The sequence below is a fragment of the Pelophylax lessonae genome, assembly GCF_965119305.1.
Source record: "Pelophylax lessonae genome assembly, chromosome: 10".
Lineage (NCBI taxonomy): Eukaryota > Metazoa > Chordata > Amphibia > Anura > Ranidae > Pelophylax > Pelophylax lessonae.
The window spans coordinates 83,669,605-83,695,359 of record NC_138777.1 but is presented as its reverse complement, the minus strand read 5'-3'; the positions used below and the strand labels follow the sequence as shown (position 1 = coordinate 83,695,359).

At 41.4% G+C, this 25,755-nt stretch overlaps 1 protein-coding gene across 1 annotated transcript in view; it reads left to right on the top strand.

The window, feature by feature from the left end:
* LOC309565961 (mucin-2-like) overlaps positions 1-25,755 on the top strand; it is a gene marked incomplete at its 5' end in the record, with an annotated part of 134,157 nt that overhangs the window by 80,086 nt on the left and 28,316 nt on the right. The window contains 8 exon segments of the mRNA XM_082270989.1: positions 7,824-8,079; positions 9,048-9,097; positions 12,673-12,773; positions 15,709-15,860; positions 19,088-19,226; positions 20,091-20,198; positions 22,346-22,525; positions 24,446-24,685. Coding sequence (XP_082127115.1) covers positions 7,824-8,079; positions 9,048-9,097; positions 12,673-12,773; positions 15,709-15,860; positions 19,088-19,226; positions 20,091-20,198; positions 22,346-22,525; positions 24,446-24,685 — 1,226 coding nt within the window.

Below are 25,755 nucleotides of genomic sequence, written 5' to 3'. Positions count from 1 at the left end.
AGGGGCTCCGAGGGTGGGTTCCTGCACACGCAAACGCCAGGGACGCAATTGTCCAGCAGGGGCACAGTTCTGGAGGATGAGGAGGATGAGGAGGAGGAGGAGCTGGAGGAGGAGATGGAACCATGTTCACAGCAGGGTGGCACCCAGGCCAGCTCATGGCCATCACTGGTGCGTGGCTGGGGGGATACAGAGGACACGGACGATACACCTCCCACAGAGGACAGCCTTTCGTCGCCTCTGGGCAGCCTGGCACACATGAGCGATTACATGCTGCAGTGTCTCCACAACGACCGCCGAGTTGCCCACATTCTAACTTGTGCTGATTACTGGGTGGCCACGCTGCTGGATCCCCGTTACAAGGACAACGTACCGTCCTTAATTCACTCACTGGAGCGCGATCGCAAGATGCGCGAGTACAAGCGCACGCTGGTAGACGCCATGCTGCTGGCATTCCCATCTGACAGCGGGGCCACAGTGGAAGCACAAGGCAGAGGAGGAGGAGGAGGAGGTCGCCAACGCAACCAGGGCACCGCCAGCACCTCAGAAGGCAGGGTTAGCATGGCCGAAATGTGGAAAAGCTTTGTCAGCACGCCACAACAAACAGCAGCACCAGCAGCTCAGATGGAACGTCTTAGCAGGAGGCAGCATTTTACCAACATGGTGGAGCAGTATGTGTGCACACGCCTACATGTAGTGAATGACGGGTCTGCCCCCTTCAACTTCTGGGTCTCCAAATTGGGCACATGGCTTGAGCTTGCCCTTTACGCCTTGGAGGTGCTGGCGTGCCCTGCAGCCAGTGTATTATCTGAACGGGTATTTAGCACGGCTGGGGGCGTTATAACAGACAAGCGCAGCCGCCTGTCCAGAGACAATGTGGACAAGCTCACGTTCATTAAAATGAACCAGGCATGGATCCCACGGGACTTTTCCGTACCTTATGCAGAATAGCAATGGATACCGACCTTACCCACCCATTGTTCCATTTTTGCTCTTTCTCACTCTTTTGGGGTGTACCCTCATTTAAAATTTTTGAAAAGAAGCAGTGTTGGCTACCTCGTCCTCCTCCTCAGGGCCAGATTAATGTAGGGGCTATTGGAGCTGCAGCTCCAGGCCCCTACCTTTTATATAGGCCCCGGGTTGGCCATATTCACTGTTACCGCTCTTCTGTCACTTGTAAACACAGAAGTCTGGCTTCTATGCTCGCTTCCCCAGGCAGCACCCTCAGAACCTCCCCACACAGCGTGAAGGCCGGACAAGGAGGGACAGTTGGCGATGCATGGATGTGTTTATGGGCTTCAGAGACAGCATCCCATGTTGAATTAGGCATGCATGGCTGCACCCTTCCTCCTCTGGGTGCATGGCAAGGCACGGCCCTTAAGGCCCTTCAAAATCCTCAGCACCAAGCCCATGATGCTGTTAATCCGGCCCTGGTCCTCCTCCACCGTCGCTTCCACCTACACCGCCCATAGGTGTGCGCAGCCTATTGCATTAAGGTGTGCACCCCAAAGTTGAAATACACAGGCATGTGTTTGCCAGCAGGGAGAGTAATGTATCGGGGCCATGTACCTGTAGGCAAGGAGAAATAGAGCAGAGCAGGTCCCAGGGAGATCTTTCCCATCTCCTCACTGGCAATGCTATGTGCCCTAGGTGATTAGGGTGTGCCCAGGCACACCCAGCACACCCTGTGCGCACGCCTATGTCACCGCCACATCCACCACCACCTCAACCTCCCTCCTACTCCATATGGGCCTCGTCCTTCAGAGATGAAGAAGAACATTGTTTTATTTTTCTGTTTTTTTTTTGTTGTTTTAAGTTATTTCCCTATCCACATTTGTTTGCAGAGCACTTGCCATGCTCTTAATTACGTTTTGCTGCCATTTGCAGCACTCTAGCCCTTTCCTTTGGTGTTTTAGAGCCATTTTAGTGCCTTAAAGTTCGGGTCCCCATTGACTTCAATGGGGTTCGGTGTCCGGGAAAAGTTCGGTAAAAGTCCGGGACACGGACCCGGACTTTTTTTTAAAGTTCGGCCGAACCCGTCGAACACGGACATCTAGGTGTTCGCTCAACCCTATATGTATGTAAATAGTTGGTTTGGGCTTCTTGTTCTTAAGAATTACATGCAAAATAATGGTACCGCTTTCAGCACCTTAAATCGGAAAGAATCATACCGCCAGGGAGGTTAAGGAAGCCTTAATGTCTTGGAAGGCTTGGTCTTGCTTTTTTCCCATTGGAAGGGCCCCCTCTCTCCCCCCTTTGTGGATTCATAGAGGGGCCTGGCTTTGGTGGCTGGTATCCAAATCTGGCAGAATCCTTCTGCTCCAAGGTTAAGGTAGGGATCTGGCAAACAGCTTCTTTCCTACGCTTTCCCAACTGTCTCTGGCCTTGTGACACCCTGAATCCCAGGTATTTTACAGTCTCTTGGCACAATTGAGCCTTTTTTTTTTGTTTTTTTTGGATACCTTATAACTTGTTTCTCATAATAGCTGCAACAGGTAATTTGTCATTTACAATACTTCCTCTCTCTAACTTCCTCCTAATGTCTCTAGCAGACTGACTGACAATTACAGGTTGTTATCAGCCTCTAAGGATCTAATGCAGTGTATACAGCATGCAGGTTGTGGGTCTTTTTGCCGGCTGATTTCATCCCCTCTATAATAACTGTCCGATAAAGTTGAAGTCCCAGTTGTTCCTTCCTAACTCTTCAACATGCTTTTGAACTGTCTGACTTATTCTGTGTCTCTCCTCTGTGCTGACTCATGAGGAGTTGTGGCTTTATGTGGCTTTCTCCTATTCAGTAGGTCTGTTGTGGTAATATGGAGGTGTTGTCTAGAGTTCGGTTGCTGACACTGGGATCCTTTGGGGTGGAAATGGACTCTTGACCTGTGCGCCCATTGGCCGCTTCTGTTATCTCATTTGAATCTAAATGTATCTTATTTATACTGACAGCAACACCCCTGGAGTACATATGGAAGTATATGCACTGAGGTTAGGTATTGACGGGGTCTGGTCACCTTCTTGTTTGGCATAATGACTTAAGTTTAATTCCCCAGTCTACAGGGGGGGAGGGGGCATCAGGACTTGTTCTCTGCTTATACCTGCCCGTGACATGTCCCTCTATATATAGGGGAGGCTGCTCTTCATACTCAGGGTGGACATATATGCATTTGATACTCTTAGTTGATGGTTTCACTTGTCATAATCATAATTCTACACTGTTCCACACTTGCTTTTTGTATCCAATCCAGGTCACCTTATATTTCCCTCTTCTAACAGTCTATGTATGGGATTTGGTTGTGTTTTTGTGAGTCAGTGTTAACAGTCTGTCAACAGTCTCTGGGTCTAGTATTCTCTGCAGGGGCCACCGCGTTCTATAGTGGGGCTAGTCTTTCTCGCACAGTATTTCTAGTCTTTTAGGGCTCAGTCTCAGTTTACAACCTTTACAGAATCACTTCCTGAAATATATGATCATACACTCTAAGGGGGATAGGACTAATTGGTTCCCACCCATTTTGTATCCCTAGAGATGTCAAGACAGACACAGGGTAGGGTAAGGTTTTGAGAATCTGGTAAGGGGTACAAGACTCTCCACACAACAGGGTTTATTCAAACGGCAATCAATTCCCCCATCAACGACTCAATTGCCGTTGCCACCCAGTATAATTAACTTTTGCCACCCAGTATAATTAACTGACTAAGGTCTGCCCAGAATGCACAAATCATCCATCTCTCGGCTCCCCTTCTTTTGAATACTGTCGAGAGATCCTGTCTATTATCTCAAATCAAAAGGCAAAGATCTCACCTGGTCCGGAAGTGAAGCTCCAACTGTTTGGTTGGTTACTGGGTCCGGGTTCAAGATGTCATTGGGGCGATTTTGGAGTAGGTGGCCAAGATTAAGCATAAGAAAAGTTCATATTCCCATCACACACCTTCCTGGATATAGGCACATCTGTTGTGGGTGCTGCAGCCATTACTAGCTGGACACTGGATTTATACATACATATTTGCCAGCACACCATGGATCTTGCAAAGCAGTCTAAATAAACTTTTTATTGTAAAAGGATCACATCAGGAAAAGTGCAACATTTTGGAGTCACGCAGGACCCTTTTCATCACGCAAGATTCAGCATAGTCTCCCGGACAATTTGTCCAGTGGCGCCTGAGACATAGGCGTGATCCAAGGGGCCGGCTCTGGACCAATCCCCACGAGTCACAGTGGAACAACCACCCATCTCAGATTTTCCACCTGGTTTCCCGGCCAATGCACCAAGAAATGTAGCAGCAAACAATTTTTGGGAAACCAGAAATGAACCGGACACACGCTCCAGTTAAAAAAACCTTTTTTATTCGCTAACTAAATAGACTCAGCATGGCTCAAGCTCGAAATAGGCGCGTACATCACATATATATCAGCAGTTGCATCACTGCGCAACACTGTTAGAGACAGCAAATTTACACTGTTATACAAGCTGTACACTCCCTACTTTACATTGTAGCAAAGTGTAATTTCTTCAGTGTTGTCACATGAAAAGATATAATAAAATATTTACAAAAATGTGAGGGGTGTACTCACTTTTGTGTGATACTGTATATATCAGCAGTTGCGTCACAGAAACATATTTCCTTTATCTAAGACATAGCACACAAAATATATTTCTCTCTATGCAGCTACTTCCTATAATTTCTAGTTCAGAGCAGTTGACATTTGCAGTTTCGCACCTGTCTGTGTTCTCTTTAGTTCTGTCTCGTTTTGTTCCTAACAGGAAGACAAACAGGGAGACAGAGGGGGTGTAAGTCTCTATTGGTTGTTTTTGCTCTTGTAGTCCTTCAGTTTTGTCAGAAACAAACTTGACAGAATAACCCATTTTGTTTTTTCTAATTATGAGCAATTTTGAAGGCATTCCAGCTGATGCCACAGCAGGAGGGCAGTTGGTGGGAGACACCAAAATGCACCTTCATCTAAATAGACAAAAATCATTCACTGGCCCTGCTGAGGATGAGCACAAGTGCCAAGAAAACAGGTCATCACTGACCCCACTAATGGCTTGCAAAGTGAAGTAATTAATCTTCAAAGATCACAACAAATACTCTAAAGTCAGGTTTCAGTTGGTTTCTAACAGCCTAAAAACACATACCATGTGTTTACATTAGACTTGCAGGTTGCAGAAAAGAAAATAATAGACAACAAAAGAAAATTGTAAAAAAAAAAAAAAAAAAAATATATGGTTTCAGTGCTTCTGTTGTGAATTTTGAAGATGAATTTCTCAGCAAAGCTTAAGGCTACAGAGGTAAGTTAGGGCTTGTTTTAAAGTGATTTTACTGCCTATTCAGAATATGTAAATGTTGTTATATGAATAGTCTGGGTGCAGCTTTATTTAGAAAGGATGAGCAGAGTTTGGATCATTACTGCATGTGTTCTTACATAGTTACATACTGTAATTAATCAGGCTGAAAAAAGACATAAGTCCATCTAGTTCAACCAACAGAAAAAAATAATCAAACAGAAAACTTTGTATACACAATCCTATACCCACAGTTGAGCCAGAGGAAGGCCAAAGAAACACAGTAAAGCATAATCCAAATTGCTCCAGAAGGGGAAAAAACATTTTTCTTCCCGACCCCTGGAGGCAATGGGATTTTCCCTGGATCAGCAATCCCTGGTGCTATTCACCTATAAATGGTAATATCAAGTTATATTCTGTGCATTTATGAATGCATCCAACTTTTTTTAAAGCAGTCAACTTTGCTGGCCAGAACTAGTTTTTGAGGGTGTCTTTTCCACATGGCTGTGAAGAAACCTTTCCATATCTGGATTATAAATCTCTTTTCTTCAGACAAAGAGTGCCCCTTGGCCTCTGTAATGACCTGAACGTGAATACTCTACACTGAGTTCTCTATATAGACACCCAATTAATTTATGCTTGGTGATCATGCCCTCCCTTAACCTCATATTTTTAAGAGAGAATTTTCATAGCTGAGCTCCTCCATGCCTCTTATTAGTTTGGTTGCCCGTCTCTGGAGTTTCTCCAGTTTTCAGATATCCTTTTTTGTGAACTGGTGCCAAAAACTGAACTGCATGTTCCGGATGAGGTCTTACTAATGATTTGTACAGCACCAAAATAATATCCTCTGGAATCTATACCTCTTTTAATAAAAGAAAGCATTTTTCTTGCTTTAGAAACTGAAGCTTCTCATTATATGCTATTGTTAAAGGGGTTGTAAAGGCAGAAGGTGTTTTTATCTTAATGGGTTCTATGCATTAGGATAAAAAGCCTTCTGTATGCAGCAGCCCTCCTCAGGCCCCCCCCCCCCAATACTTACCTGAGTCCCATCTCAAACCAGCAATATCAACAAGTGCCTTGGCAGCCCAGAACTCTCCCTCCTGATTGGCTGGGACACAGCAGTTAATGCTATTGGCTCCTGCTGCTGTCAAAGTCGATTAGCCAAGGAAGAGAGAGAGGGGGCGAGGTTGAACCGCGGTTCCGTGTCTCAATGGATACACAGAGCTGCAGCTCAGCTCGGGTGCCCCCAAAGAAAGCTGCTTGCTCTGGGGGCACGCAACAGGAGGGAGGGGCCAGGAACACCAAAGAGGGACCCAAGAAGAGGAGGATCCGGGCTGCTCTGTGCAAATCCACTGCACAGAGCAGGTAAGTATGACATGTTTGTTATTTTTATAGAAAAAAAAAGAGACTTTACAATCACTTTAAGTCTATGATCTACCAGAGCAACCAGATACTTATCAACAATTGACTCCTCTAGTTGTTCTCCTCCTAGAATGCACGTTGTTAGCCCCCAAACCCATACCTTTACATTTTGGAATTTTTAGTTTGGAATTTTTGCAGCCTTTATTTTCTTTTTATGTATTCTGATATATTCTTTGTAACATTTAAATGATTATAGTGTTACTTCATTTATACCTTTTTTTTCTGTTTTTCAAGTGCCGTATTTATATAACATGCACTTTTTCCCCCTGAAAATAGGGAGCAAATTGTGTGTGCGTGTTATACACTGATATTGTACCTGTGTGCCTCAGAGGGGAAGGGAGCGCAGTCACACACAGTCCTGCCTCCTGGACCGGCTCTTGTTATGGATGTCACATGTCCTGCCATGGGACCAGTGTTCTGTCTATTGTAAGAGCCGGCCAAGGAGGCGGGACTGTGTGCGACTGCTCCCTGTAATTCGGCACAGATCAGGCTACAATGATGGGCAATGGAAAGGCTGGAAATGGGCACATATCAGGCTGCAATGATGGGCAATGGTGAGGCTGCATATGGGCACAGATCAGGCTGAATTGATGAGCAATGGAGGCTGCATATGGGTACAGATCAGGCTGCAATGATGGGCAGTGATGAGGCTGCATTGATGGGCACTGGTAAGGCTGCAGATGGGCACTGATAAGGATGCATTGATGGATGGGCACTGACCCTTATTTTGCTTCAAAGCTCTTTATTTAAAATTACACTTAAACAGTTTAAAATTTTAAAATAAAACGTTTTTTTACTCAAACTTCCCTCCTAAAATGAAGGTATTATACTCTGATAACATACGCCGATAAATACGGTATTTATAGCTTAATAGTTATCTTATTAAACCTATTGCCCTTTGGAGTATATTTTGCAGTGTGTTTGCATACAGTCGACTTGAAGCATTTGAAGCATTCCCATTTCTGTTCTGTGTTCTTTAATGACAGTATTCTCTCCCTGTCTAAATCTTAGAGAGCAGCCCTCAGCTTTGGAAAATGTTCTCCCTATAAACCTACAGTAAGTGTAAAGTTACATTTAAAGCTTTATTGTATTAGCATTCATTCTATCTGTTGATTTTTCTAGAAAATTACATGCAGGACTGCAAAGATTCCCAGATATACCGCTATCATGTCAATGAGTTCCAGCCTACATGTCGATCCCTAAGTGAAGCAGATTCTACAAGATACACTGAGCTTGTTCCTGTGGATGGCTGTGTATGCAGAGATGGCACCTATATGAATGACAATGGAGACTGTGTAGAGGCCAGTTCCTGCCCCTGTTATTACCAGGGCAATGTCATGCAGTCTGGAGAAATGATTGAGGAAAATGGGGTAGCTTGGTAAGAATTTATTGTTAAATTAATTATTTATTTATAAAGAGATTTTAAGCAGATTTTTTTTCTAATATTTGGATTCAGCACTTTTATTTTTTATTGCATATATGGTTTTTGGCACATACTATGTGTATAGCACAACATACTACACATTGATTTTTTTTTTTCATCTTTTTAATGGTACATTCAACATTTACTGCACATATTGCTATTCAGCACGGATTTGCACAAGCACTTTATATTTATAAAATACAAATATGTGCATGTAAAACCTTTGAACACAGTTCTTTTGAGGGTGAATTCACACTGCAATGGAGAGCTGCCAGAATGATTCACCGCTCCAGCAGCTGTCCATTACCAGTTGTGGTAGGGAGCAGTGTGGTGCACACTTCAACTCATCACACAACTCTATTTTTTACGTTCAAGCCTAATTTAAAGTGTACAAAATATCCACGTCATTCATGGCAATGTACAGCAGTGAGACGCACTGCGTTTCTGTATATTGCCGTGCTATTCGGCGTGGTGTGCTGTGATAAAATGCATCATAGTGTGAATTAGCCCTTAACCATCAAATACATATCCCATTAAACTAGTTGTCTAAATTGCACCTCTATGTAATATTTTAAGAACTTTCTACTTTTCTCTCTAAAATATTTGACAAACATATTAAATAAACTTAGTTATCTTTTATTCTTTTTTAAACTGATATGATTTTTTTTAACAGCTGTGAGTAAAATGTGTAGTAAACCATAGAAACCAACCCAATTACACTTTACTGCTATCAAATGAGAAAAATATCAAATCTGATTGCTCTTTATACATTGTTGCAGTTTAGGAGCTCTTACCAATACTGTCTTAATTTGAAATCTGACATTTGAATAAAGACATGTCGATCTTGTACATTATGTGACCGATATTTACTTTATGTTTGAATAATAAATCATATAACTATAACGTGTCTCTGTTTCCTACAGCACATGTGACAAAGGCCAGCTAAACTGTATGGGTGAAGTCATTAAACCAGGTAATTCTATATTATATGCTGCATTGTTCAATGAAATCTCAATGCAAGAACAGTTACATAGCCGTATTTCCTATGGTTTCAATGTGTTGAGTTGGTGTGTGCAAAAAAACCCCAAAAAAACAGGACAGTTTATATTTTTTACCTATGCCAAGTCAGAGTTAAAGCTGTCTAATAGGTACTGAGCATGAGCTCTGCAGATTGCAGAGATATATGGTAGGTCTTACTCAGCATGGTGCATGGTTGGACCTCTGCAGGGTGAACACTGCTTCCACATTTGTTTGCGAACGACACAAAAATAAGTAGGGCAATAACTTCACAACAGGATATAGAAATTTTGCAGAAAGACCTGAACAAAATAATGGAGTGGGTAACTACATGGCAAATTAGGTTTAATGTGGAGAAATGTAAGGTAATGTACTTGGGGGCTTAAAACACAAACGCAAACTACTCACTAGGGGGAGAACCTCTGGTGGAATCAAGGATGGAGAACGATCTGGGGTTCCTAGTAGAAGACAGACTGAGCAATAGCATACCATGTCAGGATGCAGCTACCAAAGCTGGCAGAATATTAGCGTGCATAAAAAAGGGGATATACTCCAGAGATGAAACTACAATCCTGCCACTTTATAAAACTCTGGTTAGGCCAAATCTGGAGTATTCTATCCAATTCTGGTCTCTAGTCCTTAGATGGGATGTGCTGGAGCTAAAGCGAGTCCAAAGAAGGGCAACAAAATTATTAAGGGGATTGGAGGACCTAAATTACGAGGAACTACTACAATCACTAAATCTATTCCCGCTAGAGAGGATATGCTTGAGAGGAGACATGATAGCGATTTACAAATACCTCAATGGTGATCCAAGCATAGAAAAAACTATTCAGTCTCAGGGAGTGTAAGAGGACACAGGGTCACACAATGAGATTGAACGAGAAGCGGTTTAACCTTAACCTGCGTAGGGGGTTTTCAGCTCACACATTTAATAAAAGTAAGAATGTTAATTTGTTAAAATAATGTAGTCACTTACAGTAAAAAAAATGCAGATCGTGAGAAATGGGTCACACGATGGTACAGCGTTAGCAAATCTGAACTTCTGGTCTCGGCGTGGCTTGGAGAAAGTCACATGTCAGTGAGGCAACGCATCGGGAGGAGCAAAGTGATGTCTTTTCTGGTCACGGCCCAGACCGGAAGTTCAGATTTACTAATGCTGTTACATCGTGTGACCCCTTGGTGACAATCCTCTGCATGAATTGGTGTAATTTTAACTGTTAGTGACTACATCATTTTAATAAAACTGCTTATCATACTACACTATCCTTACTTTTATCCATGTTTGAGCCGAATACCACCTGCTACCGAGTAACATTCACCATATGAGGATTGGTTGACTCCATTGAAGAGCATTATCCTTTGTTTTAAAGAGGTTGTAAACTCGTTTGAGTTTTTTTTTTTTTTTTTTACACCCTGCAAAAGAAAGACATAATGAGCTAGTATGCATCGCATATTAGCTCATTATGCAATACTTACCTCAGAACGAGCCCCCGCCGTGCCGCTCACTCACCTCTATGATGGGCGACATGTCTAGTCTCCCGTCTTCCGGGATCGCGGCATCCGGCCATCTGATTGGCCGGAGCCGCGGTGACGTCACTCCCGCGCACGCGCGCGGGAGCCAACAGTCACGGCACGGGGCTCTGAAGGAACGGCACGATCGGCCGTTCCTTCAGAGCGCATGCGCCAGTGACGTCACTGGCGACATGTAAGGTAAATATCTCCTAAACGGTACATGTTTAGGAGATATTTACAGTACCTATAGGTAAGCCTTATCACAGGCTTGCCTATAGGTACAAGTTGTAGAGGAGGGTTTACTTCCTCTTTAAGGTGAGCAGCCATTGCACACATTGGTGGATTGTTTTAGGGATAGAGCTCTGGCTTTTCACTACTGTTTTGAATATCACCAGATCACAGCACTTTATATATAAACTGTTTTTCATGGTGTTCACCATCTCTACATTAGACTTTGATATTACATAGTTTGTGGTTTGATACACATTTTTAATGTAGCACCCTCCTAGTCAGGTGTTAGATAGTAGATATAGTTTTGGCGTTTCATCTTAACAGGAAAGCAGCAGGAAAACAATAGTTACTCTGTCTGCTTATCAGGGAGCAGGCTTTCTAGTAAGGCCTGTTGCATGTGTCCATGTGTGATTCATCTGGGCTGAGGGAGTGTCTCCACTGTGTACAATAGGGATGCCTGTTGGACAGTGGAGGAAACCTAGCCAGTGACACACAGGTTTTTGTAGCTGTCCCAGTGGGTTGGCACAGACAGTGGTGCATCCTGGGATAGGCTATAAAAGCCAAGGGCACATGTGGCAGGGGGTCTTTGGGTGGGAAGCCAAGTCCCAGAGGGAGGATGATGGCTGTCTCCTCCTCTGAAGTTTTGGAAGGTGGTCCCAGGCAGTCGGCCTGGTTATCCGGAAAGTGTGGCTGAACCCAGAGGTCCAGTGGATGCTGACAAGTGGAGTTTGGAGGCAACGATGACAGTGGAAAAACAGTGTCCGTGAGTAAAGAGGAACTTGCCCAGGGGTCTGCCAGGAAGGGGACCACTCCAGAAGCTAGGGTCAGCGGACAGGTGTCAGCACACAGGTATTGAGATATAGGATTTCATACAAATTGAAAGTGTTTAGGTTTATCCTCATATGATTTTGATAAATCTAAATGAAAGTTGTATAATAAAATTGTATAATGTATGACCAGCCTCACACTCATATTTGGGATTTAACATGTAACATGCTCCTATGCACCCACCTCCCCCAGAGCTTCCCTCTCTGTGACAGGGGGGTGGGGTATCTTCTCCCTGCATGCTCTGTCACAATTTGCCCACACAGCAGCTTCATTCATTTACAGTATTTTGTGAATGAATAGACTTCAAGTACCATTAGCCATTGTGGGTGATGGCTTGTACGTAATTCTCAATGAACTGCGAGGGCGCTGGTGAACCTGCTCCTAGTTCATTGACTCTTCCTGCCATTCAGCAAGTGCCTGCCTGTATGGGAGGTATGGGAAGACAGCTGATTGAGAGTCTGCTGGATCTTGGCATTGCACCTGTTATCTGCTGATCCCAGGTGCAATTCTTTACAGGCTGCAATACAAAAAATAAATAAATGCATTTTTTTTTAACCTGCAAAGAGATTTGCATTTTTTATTTTTTGTACAAAAGGGGAACTTTAAGTATTGGAGGGTGTGGTGGGAGATCTATTCTTTGATTGGGAGTCATGACTTTTTTTAAACATAGTTGTTCTCGGTGCAAACTCCCTGCACCACAACCTACCAAAATAAATCTCTCAATGCTAAAAGCCAATGTAATAATAAGTGCCCTACAAAAGTTCTAACACTCTATCCAAAACTGAAAAAGTGTGTACTGGATGTCCACTTTTATATTAAAATGACAACTTTGTTATGTATTAATGTTAACAAAAATTCTGATTACATTATTTTATAATGTATTTGCATACTAGTTACAAACTAGCACTAACAGGAGACCATTCTAATCTTATGGATTATCTTTATTTCCATTTCCAGTTTGCACCCATCCACTGATTTATCTTAATTGCACCACTGCGCCAAAGGGAACTAAGGGTGTGGAGTGTCAGAAGAGTTGTGACACACTGGACATGGACTGTGTAAGTAAATACGGCAATGACAGACAAATTACGTTCCTGACTTATTTGTATAAATCAAGTTTTTTTTTTTTTCATAAACAATTTTTATTGAAAATAAAGTAAGTCAATAGAGAATAGATGCAACATATTTGAGAGTACAGGTAAAACCACCCAGCGGCAGAACAAGGCATACACACAAAAAACGAAACAGTAGCTATGTAACGATTGTATTTAGATACAAGGAAACTAGAAGTGGATAGCGAAATGGAAGGCCTACGGGGGATGCCAGTAGACACCAGGTAACCATTGGATCTTAGGGGACGTGCTAACAAGGTACGCATAGACTGATCCCTGGCTTGGACATTCACCTGAGTGATTTTTCAACTGTTGTTATTTCAAATAGAAAAAAAAAACCCAAATAAGTGGAAGAACCGGAAGGATGTAAGCTATAAAGAAGAAAAGGAAAGTCAGAAGAAAGGAGAAGAGAGAGAAAGAAAAAAAAGGGGGGGGGGCACAGATACAAAATGAGTTATCCCGGTCTGGTTCCCGGTGTATTCACCGAACCCCAATCACAGAACCATCCTTTCAGTTAGATAACATTTTGTATCGGTTGGACATTTTAAAGTGAGCCCAGCAGCTCCAGGTGGAAGTATATTTTGACATACAGTCTTGTGAAATATGGATCAGTTCCTCTATCTCCTCTTATAAATCAAGTTTTAATATTTGCACCATTAATTAATGATTTTTGTTGAAAGTATTCATTCCACTTTTCGACTTTCTGATCATGAGTCTTTCAAGTCCAATTGCAATTTGTGCTATTTAAAGAACTCATGGCAAAATATACAATATATATATATATATATATACAGTATATATATACAAATGAATATTTATTTATGCTTGCTATGCTTGCTTAATGCTGTTTACCATGAGGGAGAAATAAATCTCATACGACTTTCTGCTTTTGCAAATTTAGACAATATGCTTGCAATTACAAACAATGCTGTTCCATCCAGCTGTCTGTCTTTGGTATGTGTATACAGCTTCTGAGTGCCCCCATAGCAAGCTGCTTTCTATAGGGGCTCTTGTACATGCTTGCTCCTGAGCCTTGCCCTGTGTGTCCGTTGCCGTGTGTGTCAATAGGACACACAGAATGGGGCTCAGCCCGGCCCCTCCTCACTGGCTGTGATTGAAAGCAGTGGGAGCTAATGGCTCTGGTTGTTGTCTCTTAGCCAATGAGAAGGCAAAGAGGTGGGACAGCAGCAACTCTTGTGCACATCACCGGATTGGGATTGGGATTGGGCTTGGGTAAGTATTAGGGGGGCTAAAGGGGGAGCTGCATACTGAAAGTTGTTTTACCTTCATGCATAGAATGCATAAAAGTAAAAGTAAATAACCTTTAGCCACCGTTCACATTGGAGTGACTTGTCAAGCGATTTGACAGGTCACTGTTCGAATTGGTGCGACGCCGACTTTGTGGTGCCGCACCAATTTGAAAAAGTAGGTCCTGCACTACTTTTGGCGATTTTGGGTGCAACTTGCATAGACATCTGTGCATAAAGCCGCACTGACATGCGCCTTAAAATCGTGCAATTTCAGATGCAGTCACGCAATTTTAAAAGCGGCAGTTAATGTAAACGAAGGGTCAGGCTTCACAACCACTTTTATTGAACAAGCTGAAGTTAGAAGCTGATTGCCTACCATGCAGAGCTGCACCAGATTCTAAGTTCTCCAATTTTAGTAAATCCCCCCATGTGTGCTTATTGTTGTTTTTTTTCCTGAATGGAATTCTCCTTTATACACAGCAAAACAGTACTAAGATAATTTTGTATGTTGCCTTTGCTGACCTCTACTTCTGAAAAAGCTGTCATGATGATTCATCCTCTAAGCTCTATAGGTAACGAATATAAGTAAATATATTGATCAGGAGTTCTGACTTCAGTATTTCTTCACTTGCTGCATTCTTGATCCACTTAAGTAACACAGAGGGGGAGATTTACTAAAACTGGTGCACACAGAATCTGGTGCAGCTGTGCATAGTAACCAATCAGCTTCTAACTTCAGCTTGATTAATTAGGCTTTGCAAATAAGGCTCCTTTCACACTATCCATCTGTCGGACGGATTCCGTTTTTCTCAGCGGGGGATTGAGCCGCCGATCCCCAGCTGAGCAGGAGGATGACAGCTGTGTCTCCACGCTGTGTGCAGAGACACAGCTGTCAGTTCCCCATGCATCTCTATGGGGAAATCGGATGGGAACGGACCCTTGGACCGCTGGACGGATGGAAAATAGGGTTTCCATCCATCCAGATTTGACGGATCGGATGTCAGCGGACATGTCTCCGCTGACATCCGATCCCCCATCCCCCAACAGTCCGTCTGTGGGAAATGGACCTAAGGGTATGTTCACATTGGAGGGTTTGAAATCGTTCAAGTTCAGCTGAAAAGCTTTAAACCTGCACTTCATTATGTGTTCAGGGGCAATTTAAAAAACATCTGAGCGTGTTCATGCACAATATCTATTGATAAAGTCCCCAAAAGTAGAGCAGGAACTACTTTTGGATATCGGTGCGGCGCCGCAAGGTCTGCATCATACTGATTCAGAGGGTGCCGCTGCCGGCAATAGGCTGTAATTCAAATCCCATGTCGAATCGCCCAGATGTGAACGGGGGCTAAAACCTAGAAGCTGATTGGCTACTATGCAAAGCTGCACAAGATTTCTGTGTACCAGGTTTAGTAAATGAAGAGAGAGTAATGAAACCAGAAAAAAATATGACCGCCAGAAAATTAGCATTTAGAAGATTAGCATGGCAATCCTTATATTAGTCTAATTCTTAATAGGTTATTATTATTAATATTATTATTGTTATTCATATAATTATTATGAATATTATAATTATTATCTCTTCAGCATATTTCTTTTTCTCTATTTATGTGCATTGTTTTGTTCCTCCACAGTACAGCTCCCAGTGCATTTCAGGTTGTGTTTGTCCTAAAGGCTTGGTTTCTGATGGAAATGGAAACTGTATCCCTGAAGAACAATGTTCATGTATCCACAATGAAGCTGCATACAGCCCAGGCACCACCATCTCTGTTGCTTGCAATACTTGGTACACAATTTTAATCTTGTCTAGGGAACATACTGTGATTACCGCTTTTACTACTGCCCAGATTAAATGTCATTTAATGTTAATTTTTTTTTAAACATGTGAGGGTGTATAGGATGGCTAACATATCCTATTCAAAATAGAATAGTCCTAGAATACAAAAGCAGGCTGTGTTTCTACAAGATTCCATATGCTCTAAAAAACACAACAGAGAGCATCACCCTATAACTGGAAGTCATTTGAACAAGGACAGGATCACCAGGTAATATTTTAAGGAAAGCTGCAAATTTAAACCCCCTGCTACACTGCAGGGGTTAAATACTCAATACAGTGCTGTGAAAAAGTATTTGCCACCTTCCTGATTTTTTTTTTTTTTTGCGCATTTAACACACTTAAATGGTTCAGATCATCAAACAAATTATAGCTATAAGATTATAAAACAATTATAAAAAAATAATAATCAAAAAATAATAGTGATCCAATTCCAGGACTCAGTCTCATTAGGGATGCTGACCCATCTAAAGGGTTTATATCACAAAGTTATGCCATGCTCTTACTGTCCTAATTGAGGCAGCATCCCTTGAGAGTGATGGAACGCTGGGAACGAGATGTAGGTCAACTGGAAGGTGAGCAATGGGAGGAGACTTTTCAAGCCATGGTCACATGCTCACTGAATGTGACGCAAAGGTTGACCCAATTGTATATATTGTTGAGGGTATATTTCACTCCCATAGACTGCATTTGATGGGCCTGCAAATAAAGTCTACATGTACAAGGCGTAAGTGTGATCATGGAGACGTAAATTACCTTCTATGGAGGTGGTGAAAAAAAAATTCAACTCAGTGTTTCAGGTGTCCCTCCCCCTAGACCCGAAAGCTTGCTTATTGGGTATATTGGAAAAATATGATTGGGAAATATACACCAGAGAGGCCATACTTAGAATCCTGTTTCAGGCACGGAAGCGAATCATGGTACATTGGAAGTCGGAGGATCCCCCAACAGAAGGGGAATGGGTTAAAAATGTAGGCAAGAAGCTAAGAATGGAAGAGATAATTTACCAACATAGAGGCAGTACGCTTAAATATGAAAGATTGTGGGCACTGTGACAGGATGTTCCGGGGGTTGCCCCGGTGGTTCTGATCATAGACAGGTTGCTTGGGCTCAATGCTGGTTAACTATGCTCTTCTGTGTAAAAAATAACTGCAGAACACTTGTGAGGTAGTAGTTTCGGTCCTAAGATACAGTGGGTACGGAAAGTATTCAGACCCCCTTAAATTTTTCACTCTTTGTTATATTGCAGCCATTTGCTAAAATCATTTAGGTTCATTCTTCTTCCTCATGAATGTACACATAGCACCCCATATTGACAGAAAAACACAGAATTGTTGACATTGTTGCAGATTTATTAAAAAAGAAAAACTGAAATATCACATGGTCCTAAGTATTCAGACCCTTTGCTCAGTATTTAGTAGAAGCCCCCTTTTGATCTAATACAGCCAGGAGGCTTTTTGGAAAAGATGCAACAAGTCTTTCACACCTGGATTTGGGGATCCTCTGCCATTCCTCCTTGCAGATCCTCTCCAGTTCTGTCAGGTTGGATGGTAAACGTTGGTGGACAGCCATTTTTAGGTCTCTCCAGAGATGCTCAATTGGGTTTAAGTCAGGGCTCTGGCTGGGCCATTCAAGAACAGTCACGGAGTTGTTGTGAGCCACTCCTTCGTTATTTTAGCTGTGTGCTTAGGGTCATTGTCTTGTTGGAAGGTAAACCTTCGGCCCAGTCTGAGGTCCAGAGCACTCTGGAGAAGGTTTTTGTCCAGGATATCCCTGTACTTGGCCGCATTCATCTTTCCCTCGATTGCAACCAGTCGTCCTGTCCCTGCAGCTGAAAAACACCCCCACAGCATGATGCTGCCACCACCATGCTTCACTGTTGGGACTGTATTGGACAGGTGATGAGCAGTGCCTGGTTTTCTCCACACATACCGCTTAGAATTAAGGCCAAAAGTTCTATTTTGGTCTCATCAGACCAGAGAATCTTATTTCTCACCATCTTGGAGTCCTTCAGGTGTTTTTTAGCAAACTCCATGCGGGCTTTCATGTGTCTTACACTGAGGAGAGGCTTCCGTCGGGCCACTCTGCCATAAAGCCCCGACTGGTGGAGGGCTGCAGTGATGGTTGACTTTCTACAACTTTCTCCCATCTCCTGACTGCATCTCTGGAGCTCAGCCACAGTGATCTTTGGGTTCTTCTTTACCTCTCTCACCAAGGCTCTTCTCCCCTGATAGCTCAGTTTGGCCGGACGGCCAGCTCTAGGAAGGGTTCTGGTCGTCCCAAACGTCTTCCATTTGAGGATTATGGAGGCCACTGTGCTCTTAGGAACCTTAAGTGCAGCAGAAATCTTTTTGTAACCTTGGCCAGATCTGTGCCTTGCCACAATTCTGTCTCTGAGCTCTTCAGGCAGTTCCTTTGACCTCATGATTCTCATTTGCTCCGACATGCATTGTGATCTGGAAGGTCTTATATAGACAGGTGTGTGGCTTTCCTAATCAAGTCCAATCAGTATAATCAAACACAGCTGGACTCAAATGAAGGTGTAGAACCATCTCAAGGATGATCAGAAGAAATGGAAAGCACCTGAGTTAAATATATGAGTGTCACAGCAAAGGGTCTGAATACTTAGGACCATGTGATATTTCAGTTTTTCTTTTTTAATAAATCTGCAACTATGTCAACAATTCTGTGTTTTTCTGTTAGTATGGGGTGCTATGTGTACATTCATGAGGAAGAAGAATGAACCTAAACAATTTTAGCAAATGGCTGCAATATAACAAAGAGTGAAAAATTTAAGGGGGTCTGAATACTTTCCGTACCCACTGTATGTGACAGAATTTATGGAATAGGAAGATGTTAATGTATTTATGTAATTACCGTGATTTTGGAATTGACATCTGTGGCGGTTTTATATTTGCTGTGCTTTACACTGACATGCAATGATGGCAATGTACAGTGCTCAAGCTTCAATAAAAATCTTTGTTAAATAAAAAAAATAACAGTAATCAATAAAAAAATAAAAAATAAACTTGCTTGTCTCAGTAATAAAAATTCAGCATTATTCACTATCATCAGTGAAAAAGTCAACAATCATCTTTATAATATCTAGCAATGCAAAGTATGACAAAGGTATATCTAGCCAAAAGTTAATGGTATACTTATCTGCTTCACTTGTTTAGCACCTGCAATAACAGGAAGTGGCATTGTACCCATGAACAGTGCCTGGGAAGCTGTTCCGTTTATGGAGATGGTCATCACATATCCTTTGATAACAAACATTTCACCTTTAGTGGAGCCTGTGAATACACATTGGTTCAGGTACAGATTTACTCTTCTTTCTTACCCAAAAGCATGTAAGTTGTTCTTATACAAAAGGAAAGTGTGTTTGTTATGTTGATAACAATAGTATCTGAACTGCTATAACAAATATTGCATCTTGTTGAAGCAGACCCCTACAACCCCCTCTAAGAAAGACTAACACTCCTGGTAAGCTGTCCTGGGTAAGGGTGACATCCAGGATTCCTGGGAAAGCTGAGGTTTCCAAATCTCACAAGAAGCCAATCCAACACAGTGCTGAAGAGTCTTTTCTTGAGGTTTGGACTCATCTTGAGATTTGTGGTGTTATTCAAACCTGAACTAGAATTCCTCCTGCTGATGCCTGACGAGTATAACATGGAATCTGATTAGTTGCTATCGGGTTATTGCCCTTAAAGTGGACTTTTCAATAACTTTACAAGTTGGACTGACCTGTTTCATTTATTTGTAAGCATAGCAGTAGGATTTACACAACTGTGTTATCTTTGAGCTGGCATCTCAGTTCATGAATTCGATGCTGATCCCAACAAAAGGTGGCTCTGTCCTCCTAGGTTAAAAAATTAGAAGAAATCATTGTTACGGGAAGTACAGTGATTTCTGCGAAAGGTGATAAATATCTGTAAATATTATTTAGGCACTGTATACAGGCATTTACAAAAAATATATATATTTTATGCTAGTTCTACCTGTGTTTTTTTTTTTTTATTTAGGCTGTTGAAGTCCAATATTGCTGATTTTTTTTTTGTGTATACTATTATATTGACTGCTATTCATATTGGTTCTCATTTTGTTTTTTTTTATAAAGAGTTTAATCATCAATTATGAAATGGCTGCTCAAGTATTCATTTTGTAAATCTTTTTCCTAAGGATAACTGTGAAGATAAAGGCCAAAGCTCCTTCAGAGTTATCATGCAAAATGTGCAGTGTGGCTATAATGGCACCATATGTACCAAAATTATCAAGATCTTTTTTGGGGTAAGTGTTTAGATTAAAAATGCATTTAATATGTCATCAGTACTCAATTCAATTTGTATAAATGAATACGTTTCTCAATGTGGGTATTCAGGTTGAATACCAGTGTACGTAAATGACTCATATGCTGGGTGCTGAATCTGTGTGGAGATCAGTGGGAGTCTTCTATAAGAATCTAATGCAAACATTTAGGGAATAAAGTCTTCGGGTGTTAGGACCCCTTTCCGGTTGTTTTGTTGTGTAAACACTGATAACCATTATCACTGAGACAAAAAGTGATACAAGGAATAGAGGGGAAAATCCTCTGATGGGGACACAGATGGCAATAGTAAATCTCATGGGTCCCCCCCCAAAAAAAAAAAAAAAATATTTTAAATATTTAGTAAGAGTGAACCATTGAAAAGTGTTACGAACTTATTAAACCCAGTTAGTGTAACATTCAATGTATTCATATATAGGACTAATTGCACTGTGACCTGGATTGGAAATCCAGATGTTTGCCAAAGATTTAGATGAGCCCAAGTCAACAAGGGCCGTTTAAATCTTTTACTGTTAGAGATGCTTTTTGTGCTTTTGCACAAAGGTTTAAAAATCTATTTAGGATTTAAGATTAGTTAAACACCCAAACATGATATATTTTCTAAAAGCAGACACACTAGAGAATAAAATATTGGCAGATTAAATTTTTTATGTCACACAATATGACCATGTTTATGAACAACAAAAATTCAGTAATAAATACACTAAAGGGCAAAAAGACCATGGGAGATTTACTAAAACTGGAGAGTGCAAAATCTGGTACAGCTCTGCATAAAACCAATCATCTTCCAGGTTTTATTGTAAAAGCTTAATTGAACAAGCTGAAGTTACAATCTGATTGGCGACCATGAACAGCTGCACCAGATTCGGAGTGCTCCAGTTTTAGTACATCTTCCCTAATATATTACCCAATCTTTTAGTAAAATATAAAAAATGAGGTTCATGTAAACATGTCAAGGCTTTAACTTGTGCGCACCCGAGGAATGGCAACAAACCTCGGTGCTCAATATTTTAAATCCCCTATAGGTCATCAGATTAGATTTAACAATGAATAATTGGCCTTACATTTTTGCTCTCACTCTGGCTTGCATGGCAAAATGTGCATCACAATCTGCGTTATTCTACGTAGGTGCCTCTGATGTATGTATTTGTGTTCGTACATGTGTGCATGTGGAGGTGGGTGGGAGGGTTAAGTGCTTACTGTAAATGTAATTTTTTATGTGATGGTTTTTTTTAGTGACAAGTTCTTTTTAATGAGACATCAGGGTTCAAAAAGACCCCTGTTGTCTCAGCTACTCTCCAATAAAGCAAATTGAATGCAGATTAACATCTTTCCTAGCCATACTGTCTGAGGAAAGTGAAACCAGGACCCAGAAGTAATGTTTTAAACATCACTTCTGGATTATTAGGCAGGAGAGAGCAGCAAATAAATGTTCGCTGATCTACCTCCTCACCTCCCAGCGGCATTCACAATGTCTGTCTTGGATTGGCTGATGGGCACGTAGAGCCTGGGAAACATAGTGGGGGCAAGCATGGAGAGGGGGGAACAGCACTTACAGGAGTGTTTGGAGGTGAGGAAGCTTACATTCAGCTTGTCAGAAATACTCACAGCCACCAGAAGTGTGTGTAAAACCTCCAGCAGCCACCAACTTATGGCATATGGTGATGGTGGTAAAAGGGTTAAAATGTAAAATGTAAAATTTAATATTACATTTAAATTGACTAAATTAATTCCAGGTGCAACAAAACAAAAGGTGTGCCAAGTCTTACAGAAAATCCTGTCTCCTGTCAGCATGCTGCAATGAAAAACCCTTACTCTTTGTGTGAAAGTCATGGACTCTCTGCAGATGTTTGCTGCACCCCTTGCTAAAATAGTTCTATAGCTCTGCATTCACTAAAGCTCATGCTCCCTGCTGATTGGAGAGCTTTAGACTAGTGTCTAGTGGAAAAAAGATGTCAAAATGGAGTTGCTGCTTTATAACTAAACTCCTTCGTTTTGCACTTTATTTTAATATATCCAGGTACCTAGATAGTACAATTCTTATTCACTTGCCATTTTATAACTGTATTTAATGACTTGTTTGGCATGTCAATTTTGTTGTATGTGTCAGGGAGAAGAACTTTGCTTTGACAAAGAGAAGATCGAGGTTGTAAAGAGAGGAGAAACAAACGGTATTCAGTATGAATTAATTCGTAAAGGAATCTACCTCATTTTAAAAAGTGTTAATGGACTTTTCATCATGTGGGATACCAAGGCCACCATCCACATAAAGCTCAGCTCTGACTTTAAGGTACAACTTTTGATTTTACTTTTGTGCTGCACCTCACGCCAATTTTTTTTAAAAAAACGGCTTGGGGTCCCCCCTGAAAAACCATACCAGACCCTTATCTGGGCATGCAGCCTGGCAGGTCAGGAAAGGGGGGGGGGACCAAGCAACCCCCTCCTAAACATACCAGGCCACATGCCCTCAACATGGGGGGTGCGATGGGGCAGGGGGGCTCTGCCTCTTATGGTTCAGGAGGTGAGGGATGCTCGCTCAATGTTTTTTTCTTTTTTTTTTTTTTACCTCACTTTTTCTTTTTTTATCTGTCAGCGGGGGAAACCCATTAACAGCTGATGACCCATTGGTTGTTAAGGATACCGCGGCAGGCTTCCTGGCCCCACTCCTTAACAACCAGCTTACACTGTGCCCTGATTGGGCAAAGCTTTGCCCAATCAGGGCACAGAATGCACTGTGCAGCGCTTAGCGTAATGCAGGGTGTTCGTCTGGGTGAACAACCTACAAATTTGGGTGTTCGGCGAACAGCCGAACAGGCAAATGTTCGGCCTGAACTCATGCTCGGGCCGAACCGTTCACCCATTTCTAATAACAACTAGCCAGGTAGCATTACAGAAGTGAAGGTTCTCGTGTCTTCTTCACACCAGGCTGCAGGATCCAATGAGACCATCTTTACACTCTGCAGGTTCCTGCTTTTGTGCTAGTTTCCTTCAACTTTTTTACTTCTCCCAGGGGGCAGCTAGATATGCCTCAGCAGAAACAATTTCTTCAGTCCCTTCACAGCTAATCAATAAACATTTATATTTTGTGCATTTAGAAACACATCTAGATCATTTGAAGCAGTCTAATGGGTCAGATAAAACCAGTTTGTTCGAAATAGACATTTCTTAGCTGTCACAATACTTTAGGAAAGATGTTTATTTTCCTAAAGTAAAGCAAATCACGAAAGAGAACAAAACAGAAAGATGTCACGTGTCAAAAGGAGAGAGAGAGAGAGATGTTACATGTCTTCAGAGTGTAGGATGTTCTTTTCTCATCTCTGCTTGATCTGTAAATATAGTTGTCTTTTATACTATATGTAAAGACGATGTCAGCAAAAAGTGTGTCCCAAGAAGGGAGTAATTCTAAATATAAAAGTAACACCTACTCTTGCATATACGGTTTGAGTCTATGGTAAGACACATAACTCCACCCAACATACTGACATAGAAACTCAGAATAGAAATACATACAACTCTAAATCTCTCACAAAGTTATGTGATTTTTTCCCCATGTTGTTCTAATGTTTTGACAGTAACAAGCCCTTTCAGTATGTGATGGTTAAACTTTTTTTCACCAATCAAAAGCATGCTCTCATGTTTTTTGTGGTGACCTTAAAGTGAAACTGTGCCATCATGCACACTAATGCAGTAAACAAGCCCTCAATCACCTCTATAGTTATAAGCATTAAGAAGAAGTTCATTTAAAAAAATCTTAACAGAATTTCAGAAAACTTTGCATTTTCCATGGGTTCAATTGCCACCTTTCTAATATAAATTGTCTAATTTTTGAAAAGAAATCACTTCACATTTCAAGTAGCTAGAGAGGCTAATGAGAGCTCTTTTAGCCAGCTGCAGACTGCCATTATCATATCCATGTCAGACAAGCTTCCTATTGCCATCAAGGGGGCAGCTCACCACTGTCAGCTGTTTCATCAGATAATCAGGAACAGGTCCTCAGCTTTGACGGTTTATGACCCATTCACACAAACCATGTTGCACATTACTTCAATCATATTTGTATTGTCTCACCAAAGCATTGAACAGTATCTTTCCATGCTTGGCCAACTGTGGCTACAATAATGTTATTTACCAGCTAATCCAGCTTGAGCATATAAGTGTCCTGGCTCCAAATTCAATATTGTTTTCTATCTCTGCTTGACTCATAATATAGAGAAAAGTATGTGGCATCTGTGGCAACTACGATGGAAATGCAAATAATGATTTCACTACAAGGAGTCATTCAGTGGTAGAGAACTTGATGGAATTCTATAACAGCTGGAAAATAGACCCAAAATGCCCAAATGTGCACCATGTCAAGGATCCTTGCTCCATCAACCCATATAGGAAAGCCTGGGCAACAAAGCAATGTGCAATTATTACCAGCAGCGTCTTTCAACCTTGTCACTCTCAGGTAAATTACATTTTATTTTTATAATCTTTTGGTATTAAATCATGTTCTCGGAAAACACGCTCCCAAATAATATAAGCCAATAGCAGTAAGCAGTACAGAAATAAGCAGTATAGAAAGCCTTACTAGAAAAACTTGCAACCTAGTTGATTACAGTGTTTAAATAGTGTATTCTTAAAGGTCTATCTATCTATCTATCTATCTATCTATCTATCTATCTATCTATCTATCTATCTATCTATCTATCTATCTATCTATCTATCTATCTATCTATCTATCTATCTATCTATCTATCTATCTATCTATCTATCTATCTATCTATCTATCTATCTATCTATCTATCTATCTATCTATCTATCTATCTATCTATCTATCTATCTATCTATCTATCTATCTATCTATCTATCTATCTATCTATCTATCTATCTATCTATCTATCTATCTATCTATCTATCTATCTATCTATCTATCTATCTATCTATCTATCTATCTATCTATCTATCTATCTATCTATCTATCTATCTATCTATCTATCTATCTATCTATCTATCTATCTATCTATCTATCTATCTATCGTTAGAATTCAATCAAAGTATTAGGAAGGTGCAGCTTCATTGCTCCCAGGATTCTATTTTGTGCTATAGCATCAGTGGGTAATATGCCATGAAAGGAAGTGGTCAATGGGTGACCCTTACCTCCTATTAAAACTATGTTTCTCTTACGTCCTCCGACAGTCGCCGCCTCTTCATATTCGTCACATATGGGGTATTAGACTTTGCTCCGAAGGAGTAGCTAGGCAACAGAATATGTTAACATTAAAGCTTTTAACATATCCCACCCTCAAGGGGTGGTCCCCTCAGTCAATACCCTCCTACTTCCTGCAACCATATCTCAGTTTTAATGTCTAGCTTGTCAGGAGTGGCTGGCTCTCTCTGTGCTGGGGCTTTCTGCCCCAGACTCTTTCTTCTTTTTTGATTTTTTGTTTGAGTTTTCTCTCTACCTTTACTTAGCTGTTCTTTTTGTCAGCGTTAGTTAGTTCTTCGGATGAAGAGGATCATGCGGGCTGGGTCTCG